The sequence below is a fragment of the Mustela putorius genome, unplaced genomic scaffold (genome assembly GCF_011764305.1).
Source record: "Mustela putorius furo isolate JIRA1106 unplaced genomic scaffold, ASM1176430v1.1 tig00003909_pilon_pilon_pilon, whole genome shotgun sequence".
Taxonomy (NCBI): domain Eukaryota; kingdom Metazoa; phylum Chordata; class Mammalia; order Carnivora; family Mustelidae; genus Mustela; species Mustela putorius.
In genome coordinates this window covers 2,812,025-2,825,255 of record NW_025422057.1, presented here as the reverse complement: position 1 = coordinate 2,825,255, position 13,231 = coordinate 2,812,025, and the positions used below count along the sequence as shown (strand labels likewise).

At 61.3% G+C, this 13,231-nt stretch overlaps 1 protein-coding gene across 3 annotated transcripts in view; it reads left to right on the top strand.

Moving 5' to 3' along the window:
- MGMT (O-6-methylguanine-DNA methyltransferase) overlaps positions 1-3,884 on the top strand; it is a 277,379-nt gene extending 273,495 nt beyond the window's left edge. For all 3 annotated transcript variants that reach the window (XM_004751711.3, XM_004751712.3, XM_004751710.3), the window contains exon 5: positions 3,618-3,884. In XM_004751711.3, coding sequence (XP_004751768.2) covers positions 3,618-3,803 — 186 coding nt within the window. In that variant the 3' untranslated portion in view covers positions 3,804-3,884. The remainder of the gene's footprint in view (positions 1-3,617) is intronic.
- The last annotated feature ends 9,347 nt before the right edge of the window (positions 3,885-13,231 follow it).

The window sequence follows — 13,231 nt, the reverse complement described above, 5'->3', positions numbered from 1 at the left end:
GGGGAGCAGGGCAAGAAAATCAAAGCTCACTCGTGAAGTCTCCTGTTAGGTAGGAAAATTGAATTGGTGCCTAAATGCTTGTGAGCCCAGCTTGGACTAAATCTCTCTCTCTCTCTCAGTCAGAGCTTCAGTTGTGTGTCATCTGATTATGCCCTCACAGCAGTTATTAACGTGACTATCGTATTGGATCAAGACCCTCGATCGGAATCAGTATTGCGTTCTGACAATGGCCAGTTACAGTGGGAATGGCAAGTGCGTGCAGGACGGGGCAGTGGTGCTGCTCTCCATCAGAGAAGCGGCGCAAGAGGAAGCCAGGTCTCCCCCAACCCCCAACCCCGCTGCTCCTTCTGAGACCACCCTGAGACTGCGTGCGTTCCCATGGCAACCCACACTTCCAGGCAGAACCAGGACCAGTGTGATATGGGAGGAGTCAGGTTCTCACCACCAAAGCCAGATGACCTGTGGGGCTGACCAGCACCCAAGGCCATGCTCAGCACTCCCCCTGGAGCAGCTGGTGTCGTGGCAAGAAGTATGGGCGCCAGTCCTGCCTTGGCTGAGCTGGAAACGCATCTTTGCCTCAGAGGTGCCATGTGAGCTGGGCCAGCGATATCATGTGAGCCGAGGCTGACCACGCATGGCCTGGGGCTGGTCAGGGACACGTGGTGGTCTGCGCCGGGCACAGAGCACGCACTCCCCGTGGCCCTGTTGAGTGCTGCATCTGGGACGAGACTGGGGACCATGCCATCTGCCCAGGGTCGGGCACAGCTCAGCACCCACCAAGGGCGCACTCCAGGCAGGGTGTGGCAAGCTGAGACATACGCATGGCCCCAGGACAACCGGATACCACGTACGTGTGCTTAGCCGCTCTTCTAGAAACACACCTGACTGACGGCTCATGGCTTTGTCCAGCTCAGGTCTTTGGAGGTGGAGCTTGGGGGCAGGAGGTGTGGATCTCCTCTCTGCTGAGCTGCGGACTCCGTCGAAGGAATCTCTGGGACCCTGCGGGCACGGCCATATGAGCGTGACCCCTGAGGGCAGGACAGGGGCTGGCGCTGCATGGTCCCTGGCACCTCCTGTGTCCCTTCCAGGGCGGGGTCTGCGGAGCAGCTGTGCGCTTCCTTCTGCCCCAGCTCGGTCTCCAGCGCTGAGCCGGTTGCTGTAGCTGCCCTCACTGGCCATCCTGTCCTTGTCAGGCCGCCACTGTGCTCTGTGCTCTGCACGATGACGAGAACCATCCCTGAGCACGTACTGGGCCTTCGGGGACTGACCACCTGTGCCCCTTCCCCCCAGTCAGGATGGAGCCACTTAGGAAATAGGACTGACTGACCCGGGCCTCCTGGAAGTCCCTCAGATTCCGAGTAACTGCTTGCTGGGATCTTTAAGCAAAATGACCGTCCATCTGCCGGAGCTCCTGCAGTGGGAACACTGCGTGTGCCCTTGCGTGTGGGGGCCGGGGCGTGGCTGTCCCTGCCGTGCTGTGTGCTGCCCACGGAGGGAACTCCGCAACCCGAGTCCGACTCCGTCCGCTCCGCACCTCCTTCCCGCCTGTGCTCTGGGCCAGCTAAGAAATGGACAGAGGATATCAGGGTGTCAGCTTTAGTAGGGTAAAGGCTGGGGGCAGGGGTATGGCCACGGGGGCCTCCCAAGAATTCCTCTGGAATCGGACCCCCTGTGCTGTACCAGCCCCGGCAGGGCCAGCTCTGCTGACCGCGCCTGTGCCGTGGGGCAGACGGGGCCTCCCTGCGGGACCTCACGGGCGGCCGAGCTGGGCATTCTCATCCCTTCCTCCACGGTGGCCCGTCAGTGAGTCCTCCTCCCCTCGGGCAGGGGTGAAGGATGGGGGCGAGCAAGGCCAGGCCTGTCCCTCGTGGCGGAGGGTGTCCTGCCACGTGGAAATCAAAAGCAAGGGTAAGGCTCGCTGTGCCCGCGCTCCACAGTGGACTCCGTCCTGAGGACAGACTCCGAGTGGGTCTGCCACTGGGTGTCCTCGGAGCTCCCGTCCACGTAGCCCAGGCCGTAGTGGGAGGACCAAGGCATTCCCCTGACGACAGCTGCTGAAAATGAGCCTCCGACCTCTGGAGGGAGCAGAGGTCTCCTCCCCTGGTAGGACTGGCTACCAGGAATGTGTTCGGCGAGATTGTTGGCCCGCGTGTGGCTGTGGGAATAGTGTCTCCCCGTGTGACCATGAGCTCCCTCGTGTCCAGAGCCTACAGGCCCCGGCGTCCACTCTAGGATGTGAGGAATCAGACGCCCACAGTTCTGCGCTGCAGCGGCTCTAGGCAAGGCAGAAGAGCGTGCTGGGCATGGGGGAGGTCCGTCTTTGGGGCATTCAGTGTCCACTAGGGAAACCTGCCTGTGGTTCGGGCCCTCCTCCTCTGGGGCTGCGGGCCGGCCTGCCCTTCCCCTGGGACTGGGACAGCAGTGAGCTGAGCGGCCCATAGGTCGGACGGGCGGGGTTGGCGGAAGCCCGCGGCGCACCGAGCCCCCCTGCACCTCTCCTGGTGCGTCTCAGTGACACCCGGCTGCCCCTGGTCCCGGCAGTGGGTGCTCTTTTTTTTTTTTTTTTAAGATTTTATTTATTTGACAGAGAGAGATCACAAGTAGGCAGAGAGGCAGGCTGAGAGAGAGGAGGAAGCAGGCTCCCCGCTGAGCAGAGAGCCCGACGCGGGGCTCAATCCCAGGACCCTGAGCCGAAGGCAGAGGCTTTAACCCACTGAACCACCCAGGAGCCCCAGCAGTGGGTCCTCTTAACCATAGTTTGGCTTCTCTCTGTAGGACTGTGTTTGGGTTGGTTTTCATCATAAGATGACCTACCTCGCTTTTAGTGAAGCCATTCTGTTCACTAAGGCAGTTTGTCTCCAGAGGTGAGAGGCTATTTGAGGCTGGCCGAGGGGTGAGGGCCACTGTGGCCCTTGGTCTGGAGTCCTGAGGGACCGTGGGAGTGGGTGGTGTCCAGGGGCAGGGTGGCAGCAGCAGTGGCCGCTCAGGTGAGAACACACGAAGACTAGAGCTTCTCCACCTTCCCAAACATCCCGGGCTGGTGAGTGCGGACGGACGCTTCCAGGGCCCTGCGTGGCGTGAAGCAAAGTCAGCAAACCTTTCCTATAAGGAGCCTGATGGTAAATAGTTTAGGCTTTCAGAAGCAGCCACAGACAGTACGGCTACGTTCCCATGAAGCTGTGTTTACGAAATAAAGAAAGACCATAGTGGCTGATAGCCAGTTTGCCAATGCCTCTGTGAGTACCGCCTTCCCAGAAGGTTCCTGTCGCTTCTCGAGATATTTGCGATTTTGCATACCATCCTGTAACTTGGAAATGTAATTTTGAACTTGGTAAGCGTACACGATTGATTTCTTACCAGCGGCATTTTTCTCCTCCCGGGTCCTGCTGTAAGGGGGTTCTCTGGACTATGCTGGACGTTTGGCTTGGAGCATTGTGGAACCCTTTGGCCCCCTGAGGCCCTCAGATACCAAGGGGTGTGTAGGGCCAAGACAGCCAGTGGGCGGCCTGCATGTGGCTGAGCCCCTGCTAGGTGAGTTGTGGTCAGGGGCCTTGCTTGTGACCCCGGAGGCCCCGTGGGCCCGGAGCCCAGACTGACGGCGGCTTCCTGTTTTCCAGGTGCCCATCCTCATCCCGTGCCATCGCGTGATCTGCAGCAGTGGAGCCGTGGGCAACTACTCCGGAGGCCTGGCCACGAAGGAGTGGCTGCTGGCCCACGAGGGCCACCTGGCGGGGAAGCCGACCAGTCCCGGGGGTTCCCATCCGGCTGGAACGCAGCTTGGGGCGCAGGGTGGCCGGAACTGAGGGTTTGCAGGCGGCCGTGTTGGAGCGGCACGCGCTGGCACCGTTGTATTAAAGCTCTGGTCGTGTCCTGAGGGACGTGGAGCGCGTTGTGCGTCTCGTTCTTCCGTTTCGCAGCAGAGCGGGTCGGGGTCGGGAAGAGCGGCCCTTGTTCGCAGGCGTCCCCGCGCGGCGCTGTCCGTCTCTGACGTCCGCCAGCGCCACGGCGAGAGAGCAGGGGCCTGGCAGGCAGCGGGGCGACTGTCCCGGAAGGTGTCTGCGGGGCCAGCGGCTGTGCCCCCCGCAGCGCCCCGGTCCCCACGCAGGTCTGAGAAGCTGGCCGCCCGCGCCCACGGCCCGGCTCCCCGTCCTCTCGGCCGTCGAGGCTGCCTGGCCCGTGTTCCCCGCTCCCAGCTTCCCTGCCGGCCGGGGCGGCCCGGAAATCGTGCTCACAGGGGCTTCCCCGCCTCGCTTCTCTCCCGGCCAGGAAGGCCAGCGCCGGGGGCGTCCATCCGGGGTCGTGTCTGCCGAGTGGAGGAGACCCGCCTGCCAGCACGAGCCGGGAAAACAAATGGCTCTTTGAGGCGGGTTTGGTCGCAATGGCTCCTTTACAGGGGCCTGGCCTCGGGCCCCCGCCCCTCTCCTGACACGGTTGACCCTCACGTGCCCCGAACAGAAGGTGACGAGGCTTGCCGACCTCTCCTCCCCCGTACCCCAGGACTGAGCCTGGAAGTCAGAGGTCACACAAGAAGGTGGGTCAGCTCCTGTCCCCAGGGGCAGTCTGGAGTATTTCCAGCGTCCACCAAGGACCTCGGGCTGACACTTCATTACCCTGTTGTCATTTTAGCTTCGTAATTAAGTAGATCTGAAAAGCATACGGGGAACTTGTAGCTGTGCACGCAGATAAATAAAATAGAGCCTGGGATCTAGGGAGAAAGGAAGCCGCACCCCGCCACACAGTAGAGAGCTGTGTTTGTGTCCCAGAGAGCTGGGACACTGGAGGGCACGGCCAGCAGCTCAGACGGTCTGGACGGGTCCCTGAACGCCGCAGATACACAGCCTGTGGAGGGCGCGGTGTGGGTGTGTTTTGTATTTCATGTTGGCACCTGTAAAAGAACAAGTACCTAATGTAAACACAGTTCCACCAAATTCTTGCATTGTTTCCTCAAAAATAGCTCTGACCATCACTGCATTGTCTTCCAATTCCGCTCCTTCTCCGAGCTTCTGTCTGCGGGCATGCCGTCCTGCTCGCACGGGCAGCCGCGTAGCATCCGACTTCGGGATGGACCCCTGAGCCACCTACGCTGAGCCCCCGGCCGGCTGCGAGACCATAAGCACAGTCTCTCGGCATCTCCCTGCGCTGGCAGAGGGGCTCGATCCTGGGTTTCTGACGCGTTCGGAAGATGGGTGGGGGTCTGGGGCACACTTTGCATTTGGAGGCCAGGCAGGAGGTTGTGTCGTAAATTCTGTAAGGAAAATGCTCTTCCCCAGGAACTCACGGTCACCGAGAAACGTGACCACACTCTGCCCTTGTGCTCTGCCGGGAGGAGAGGGCGGGGGCTCTCCACGGCAGGTTCTCCTTGTGGGCAGGGGTGTGGACTCCGTCTGGCTGCTTTCCGATAGAGGGCACCCTAGCAGCGCACTAGGGCTGCGGTTGGGAGACCCCCAGCCACCACGGGCTGGGATGGATGTGAGAGTGGGGGCAGGGCAGAGCTCTCCGAGCGGCTCTGTGACGGGCCCGGCCCGCGGAGCATGAGGTGCCATCGGTGCTGCTGGCAGGCCCCGGCGATGCTCCGCATGTCCCTTGCCACCCACGTGCTGGGCACACAGGCCACCTCCTGGGTCAGGAAAATGCGGATGATGCCACGTGCTTCCCACTGCGATCTACAGACGCCTGGATGGGCTCCGAGGGAGCGCCCTGGGTGGGACAGCCCCCCGTAGCAGCATGCAAGGCCCCAGCGCCCCGCGGGGCTCAGCCATGTGCATCCAGGGGCCTGCCCATCAGCACAGACCAAGGCGACCCTGCGGCCCGGTGTGGCCAGGCACCGCCTGTTCGGGCCGTGCCCTCGGTGCAGAACAAACCCGCGCTCTGTTTTCTGTCTCCCAGGGCTTCCTCGGCTCTGTCAGAACAGGCTTGATATGCGCCCCGAGGTTCCCGCTGACAGAGGCGGCGACCGGGCTCAAACCAGCGCGTGTACCGCTCCAAGGACAAGCTCTGCAGAGGCCGACATGAAAGCCCACGCGGGGCGCCTGGAGCCGTGCTGCTCACGGTTGTGGCGCAGTTTATGGAAATAAAGAGGAAAAGGAAAGGCACAAAGAAATACAAAAATGTTTTCCAAATAAAAAGAAATGTCGAGACAAGAAAGCTGTGTTCTTCGGCCTCAGCCCCGGGTCCCCTGCATGGATTGGTTTCCCTGTCCACGTGGCGCGGGGGACTTTGAACACGGACACGGAGACCCGCGGGCAGGGGACGGCTGGCTCTGCGCGGGAGCTCGGCTGGGGTGCACTGTGCTCCCTGTTTCCAGAGACTGAGCCCACGAGAGATCCGGAGACGGTGTCTGTGTTTGCAGGACCACGCGTCCTTGACGCCGATGCCCTTGGCCAGGCCGGCGCCCAGGGTTACAGCGGGCGGTCGTGTTGCTCACCAGGCCTTTCCCCATGTGCAGCAGAAGCGCCAGGGAAGGCCCCCCATCCACCATGTCCCATGGCTGCACCGAGAGACGGAGGACCAGCACAAGTCTGCCTTCCCACCGCCTCCAGAAGAAACACCACAGTGTCTCGTAGGCGCAGGTGCTGAAGCGGGGCTGCAGTAGAGGGCCCCGAAGGGAGTGTGGACTCTGCGGGATCGGCTCCTTGCAGCTCTAGACACTCGGGCCGCGGGCCAGGCATGTTCGGGGGGCAAGTAGGCTCACGTTGTAGGTACCTAACTGGGACTTCTAATCCTTGTCTGCTTCCTACCCGGCAGACGCACTTACAGAACAAGCCGCGCGTGTCTCGAACATTTGCCAGAGAGGGAAGTCCTTCCTATCCCGAGGGGCTTTGGGCACCCGTTTTCTTCCGAGTCTCTCCGCACACCATGTGCTCACTCAGAATCTCCTCTTCCGAGTGGCCAGGGCTGTCCAGTGCAGCTGTGTTTATGCTGACACCCTTTTTGTTTCTTTTTTATTTTTTTTAAAGATTTTATTTGTTTGACAGAGATCACAAGTAGGCAAAGAGGCAGGCAGAGAGAGGGGGAAGCAGGCTCCCAGCTGAGCAGAGAGCCCGATGTGGGGCTCAATCCCTGGACCCTGAGATCATGACCTGAGCTGAAGGCAGAGGCTTTAACCCACTGAGCCACCCAGGCGACCCCGCCTTTTTGTTTCTTAGCCCATTCGTGAGCAACCGCATTATCCCAGAACTCATTTCCTTTAAAACTGTGAAGGAAGGATGAAGCCCGGACAAGGCGGTTGCTTAAAAACCCAAGTGGTGTCTTGATCCCGCGGGAGCCCCGTGCGGCGTGTGTGCTGTCTCCAGAGGACTTGTCCTCCCCGCGGTGGCGCTGGCAGGGCGGACAGGCGCTGGTGGCCGTGTCTCCCCACCCATGGCACCCACATGCCCCACCCCGTCGCGGGGACCACAGGCAGCAGCACTGGCCCAAAGCCCGGCCACCGTGAGAGCAGGCGGGACATCACAGCCGAATCAGTGTGAAAACTGTTGATTCTAGAGCTGGCCGAGCTCTTACGCGATTTTGGTTTCAAGCTGCCTTTAGGAGGACTCTGAAGCGATAAATGACATATGTGGACACACAGGATAAAGTGTGTTATTTTACTTGAAAGATTTTCCCGCTAGACCCGTCGGGAAACTGAGCCCTGCTCTTGGTCCACGAGCTGTGATGTATTCGGGAGTATTTGGGAATCCCAGTGCGTCCTTTGGGTGTGTGTGCCCGCTGCCCTCCTGACGTGGGGTCAGGGGGTGAGGGCAGCGGGGGGCCCTTAGTGCAGATTTCGCTTTGTTTGGCCTCCCTCAGCCCATTCATGGTCTTTCCTTTTCCATTCGCCAGCATTTGATTGAGAGTCGGTGTTTAGGAAGCTGAAGCCCACATCAACTTTACCTGTCATCAGTTTGAAAGACGCCGAGATTTAAACGGAGCTCTGCCGTGCAGCCCGTCGGTCCTTCTGTCTGTCTGGAGGGAAGAGGGTGGCAGTCGAAAGCCGGACCCAGAGCCTGGAGAAAGTGCAGGTCCTGACGCGTCTCTGAGCGGCGGAGGCAGCAGGGCTCGGACCCGGTGGCTCCAGCTGCCGACAGATGAGCGCGTCTGGCCACCATCAGCCGGATGGCGGCTCCGGAGCGTGTGTGCTGGGCCGCCGGGGGAGTGAGGCCTGGGGCCAGGGCCTGGACAGTGAGGCACGGCTGGACACAGAGCCCAGCCCGGCGGCGCCCAGACTGATGAAAGGACATCGTTAACAAGGCTTTAAAGTTTTCTCCGTGTTTTTTCATTGAGAAAAGCCGCGAGACGGAAATTCTGCACAGACGCTAGTTAAGATGGAAAACACGGCCCCGGTATTGCAGGGCACCTTCGCGAGGCCCCGCGCTCAACACTGTGGTTTGAGTCGCCTTCCCGGCTTACTGGCAAGGGGAGCTCGTGGTGGGGGGCGGTGCTCGAGCAGAGCAGGTGGCCCCGCGTCCGACGACCGAGCCGGCACTGCAGGTGGTCGTAGCGTGGACGCTGGTGCAGGGGAGATGTGCAGGACGCTGGCGCAGGAAGGGGAGATGCGCTGCTCCCGCGGCTGCCCTTACCTGCTGGCTGTCAGGTCCCCGCGACCAGCTTCTCATCCGGTGCCAGGTGCCCGGGACGGGGGCTGCAAGGGGCAGAGCAGGGGGCCCGCGGCCTGTGTCCCGTCTCGTTCCTTGCCCCTCGGCGGCTGAGGCACCCCCAGCAGGCCCACACCCGAGGCTTCTCTTACGTCTTCCTATTACACGTCACTTGTGTTTGGTTCCCAAACACCAGCAACATGTTTTTTTCCAGATTGCTTTGTTGACTTAAATTAAGAAAAACCCAGCTGGAGAAAATACCAGTGTCTAAACATTAAGCAACATGTGATATTGTGCAAAAAGTATTGCTTTTGCATGTTTTGATTGCCGTAGCTACGAGCAGAAGTCCGTGCACGTGTGAGCGTCTTGGCAGGCGATGGGGCCCCAGGTATGCGGCGCTGAGCCACACGCTCCTGCAAGCCATTCGGGCCCCGAGCCCTGTGGGAAAGCTCTGCAGCCTGGACCCGCTCTCCCCAGCCCTTAGCCGTGCCTCCAAGGGGCCTGCACGGGGCCTCTGAACCTGCCCAGCCCTGGTCACAGGAGCCGCTCCCGAGAAGGGAAGGCCAGCCCCGGCCGTCTTTGGGGATTCAGTCAACTGAGGGCTCAGGAAAGCAGGTAGCGAACACCGACCACCCTCTCTGCTCACCTCGGAACCACGCAAGGTGTGTAGCAGCAGGGCACGGTCCACCGGGAAGGGAGGCCTGTGGGACGGGGGAGGCCGTGTGGCTGAGCTGAGGTCCCGGCACGGTCTGGCTGCATCCTCGTGGATGCAGTCCACGAGGAGGAGGAGGACAGTCCCTGCTAGAGTTAGATTTTGTGAAAGCTTGGAGAGCCTTCCAGATAAAAGCTCCTGCGTAAGTGTACGGTCCTGCTCCCGAACAGACGTCCTCAGTGCCAGGCGGGGGACAGGAACCGCACGGCTCCCTCGGTGCTGGTCCAGCTGCAACGCGCTCTGCGGGGCCTGGCACGGTCTCCAGGTGCTTCCTTCGGAGGCCCTGCTAACTCCCGATTCCCAAGAAGGGGGTTAAAAATACTCCCAGCAGGAACCTCTGTGTGAGGGGCGCAGTCCGGACGGAGCCCTCGCTCGTGCTGCCACGTCGACCCCGCTGCAGGGCCTTCCTGGTTCTCCCGGGCCGCGGTGCAGCCCACCGTCCTGAGAACTGCTCCCTACAGGGGAGCGGGGACATCTGAGCCTCGCTCCCACCTGCCTGAGTGCCCCTTGGTGGCTGCTGCACAGCGGGGAGCCAAACCTGGCCCTTCGGCCCATTCGCACAGCTCCTGTGCACTTCTGGGACCCTTTCTCCTCTTTTCCCTCGGGTGCTGCTGAGTCCTTGCCACACTGCCACTGTGCTCAGCCAGGCGTCTGGACCATGTGGAAGGAGTCCCAGCCATGTGTCTCTGGGTGCAGCCCACGGCACCCAGCACCTCCCCGCAGCCCTCCACCCCCAGAGGGAGGGGTGGGCTGGGGTGGCTCTGTCCCTGTTGCATTGTCACCAGCACGCATGAGAGCGGGGTCTGAGGCACGTTGAAGGAGGCGGGCAGGGGCATTAGCCCAGGGGCAGCCGGTGAGCAGGGAGGCGGTCTGTGGCTTGCAGCATCGAAACCCCACCCCGGCCATCAGGGTGCACTGGCCTGGGAGGCCACCCCTTTGCAATACTCAAATTCAGCTCGTACAGTGAGAACATTCCTAAATGTTCCCCTTCCAGTTTTGCTCCTTCTAGAATCTCCTTCAAGTGGCCTTTTGTACCATAATTTGGACCATTTTTCTTGGGAAAAGGGCCTTCACAGTTTCCTGGGCTTTGGCTGTGGTCCTCCTGCCCGGTACAGCCTCCCCAGATGACCCATTGGATATACGGGACGGCTCAGGTCTGGGCTCACAGGCTACTCCCCTCACCCAAGACCCTTGCCAAAGGTGGCAGAGCGCTGGCCATGACCACACCTGACCATGTTGTCCGTCCGACTGGCCCTGTCAGAGTCTCTGGGTCGGGGTGAGGTGGATGGAAAAGAAGCCATGAGGCAGTTGAACATTCTAGAACATTGTGGAGCCCGCTCCCATTGGGCTGGTAGAAGAGCTGCTGGCTGGGAGTCAACCCTGCCACCTCCTTCTGGGAGTGGATCCGGTCAGGGAAGGAAGAGGCCCACAGGCCCCTGCACACAGGCAGCCTCCCACTTGGGGGCGAGGGCAGTGCCTTCCCGAGACCCTGTCCCACTGTGGGTGGTGCTCGGAGCCTCCAGGCCCCACTTTGAGGGGTCGCTGTCCATCTCCTGGGATATCCCAGCTTTGGTTCCTCTACCAGGAGGCACACAGAGAGCAGGCAGCAGCATCTCCTGCACGGGGACCTGTGGGAGGATGTTCCCAGCTCCCGAAGCCGAGGCCCTCTGTCCCTGCGGTCACCAGCCTCCAGCCATGCCGAGGAGCATCTGAGCCTGGTCCAGGCCACAGCCAAGTGAGAGAGTGGTCCGGGAGTGGCCCGGCCCCCAAGCCCAAGCCTTCAGAGGTTACGGAGCCCTCCTTGGTGCTGTCCCTTCGTCGGCTCTGTCCCCGGAACCCATGACCACGTTCAGACAAACTGCCACCATCTGTCGGGGTGGGCGGCAGTGTCTGCGGACGTCCACGGTGACCTTGAACTGGGTGGAACAAGGGTCTGTGGAAGGACAGACGGGCAGCACCTGTGAGTCAGCTCGCACAAGGAGGGCTCTCCCCAGAGCCACAGTCTGCTTTTCTCAGGACTCCTCCTGGCCACTGGAGGAGGGGGCTGAGTTCCAGATGGCACGCAGCTGGTGCGCTTCTCCACTCCTCCGTGGAAAGGCCACGGCAGCTTGGCCCACGGGTAAGTGTGGGGTCGGGACGTGCGGAGGCAGCCAGCGTACAGCGTCAGTCCCTGAGCTCCTGTGCTCAGTGGACCCAAGGCAAGTAAAGGGCAGGGGAGCCCAGGACGGGGGCAGGGAGGAGCAGAGACCTCAAGTCACCCCTTGTTGGCTGGAGGTAGTCCAGGACTGTGACCTTCGGTAGCTGGTCCAGATGATCTAAAGACACTTGCCCGGGGTCTCCTTCCTGATTTAAGGATCGTAGGCCTGCGTGAACATGTGCCCGGCTGGCCCCCTGGGGACACTGCTGCCAGACATGGGTCTGCTCTTGCCAAAGCACCTCCCCAGGCGGGTGCAGAGGCCGGCGCTTAGCCTGTGGGTGTCGCCCAAGACACCATCTCTGCAGTAGCACCGTTCAGCTCGGCCCGTCAGCCATGGACTGGTTATCGGGGTGAGTCGGGAACGTCCGAAAGGTCAGGGAGTGGCACTGGCAGCTCGTTGGACATCTGCAAACCCGGTGCTGAGCCCAGGAGGGGGAAGCAGCCCATGCAGCCTGCCTGGGAAAGGTGGGGACTAGTTGCCCCACAAAGGGCTGCCCCTTTCAGCCCTTCCTAATGCTGTCCGCTGGGGTGGGGGCACCTGTTCCTCTCCACCTTCTCACTGTGCTGTGCTCCTGACTGAGGCCCAAGACAGCTCGGCCCCATCCTGTTGGGAGGTGTCCGCTGGGTTACTGCTTCCCACCTGGTGTGTGTTCGCATCTTTCCCTGCCTCCTGGAAAACACCCAGTCCTGTCCCTATGGAGGCACTGTCCCGGACCTGGAGGGTGAGGGACCCCAGCTGCACCCCCTCTGTGCATGGGCCCCAGTGCTCTGGGCTCCAGGGGTGTCAACCAACCCACCAGGGAGGCACTGGCCACATGCAGCGTTCAGATGGGGCTGTTCAGGGGCACGGCCTCCCCAGAACCTACAGGCCGGCACCTGCACCCACCGCCTCTCAGAATTCCGTGGAGCTCCTGGGTGTGTTCAGCCTCCACCAGGCAGACCCTCGGACGGGCACACATTGCCACTTGGCCCCTCCTCACAACTCGAGGCCAGCCGCTGCTGTGGTCCCCCTGTGCATGCAGAGATCTGGGAGCTCTTCAAGGCACAGGGAAGAAAAGGCAGAACAGAATCGTCTCTCCAGGACAGACGACCAAGGGCAGTCCTCTAAGGTGTGCTTGTGTTGAAAAGGGATCGGCCTAATGGTCCATCAGTAAGGGGCAGGGTTGGGTCAGTCGAAGCACTGACTCAGGAGTTCCGTGTGCATGATCTCGGCCCGGCGCATTCCCCAGGCCAGCGCCTCCCCCGCTCCGCCCCGCAGCCCAGGGATGTCGGAGTGGAAGGGGCTGGAAGGTGGCAGTGGGCGTGGCCACTGTCTCCGGGGGAGGGGTTCCATTCACCTACACCAAGCTGCCCTGCCTCCACTGAGTGGGGGGACGTGTTATTTCTGGAAGAAGGGAGAGGGGAGCCGTTCTCAGCTTGATAGAAAGGAAGCTCCGCGGGCATGGCGGCTGTGCGGTTCCCGAGTGGGGCTGTGGGCACCCACCTCTGTGGCACCCACCTCTGACCTCCAACCTCCGAGAATGTCCAAAACCGAAGTTGAGACCCCGTGGGAGGGATTTGGTTTCTGGTAGAGACAGGCTGCCAGAGGACCCTGTGTTCCTCAGAAATTGTGTTCTCCATTGGAAGAGGGTGAGCCCGAGGAAGTTTCTAGGGGGTATCTATCAGTTTTTGTTTGCTTTCCTAGGAAAATCACAGGATCCAGGAAGTGACATTTGAAGTGGCTGGTTCATCATCACTGACCCAAGGGCACCA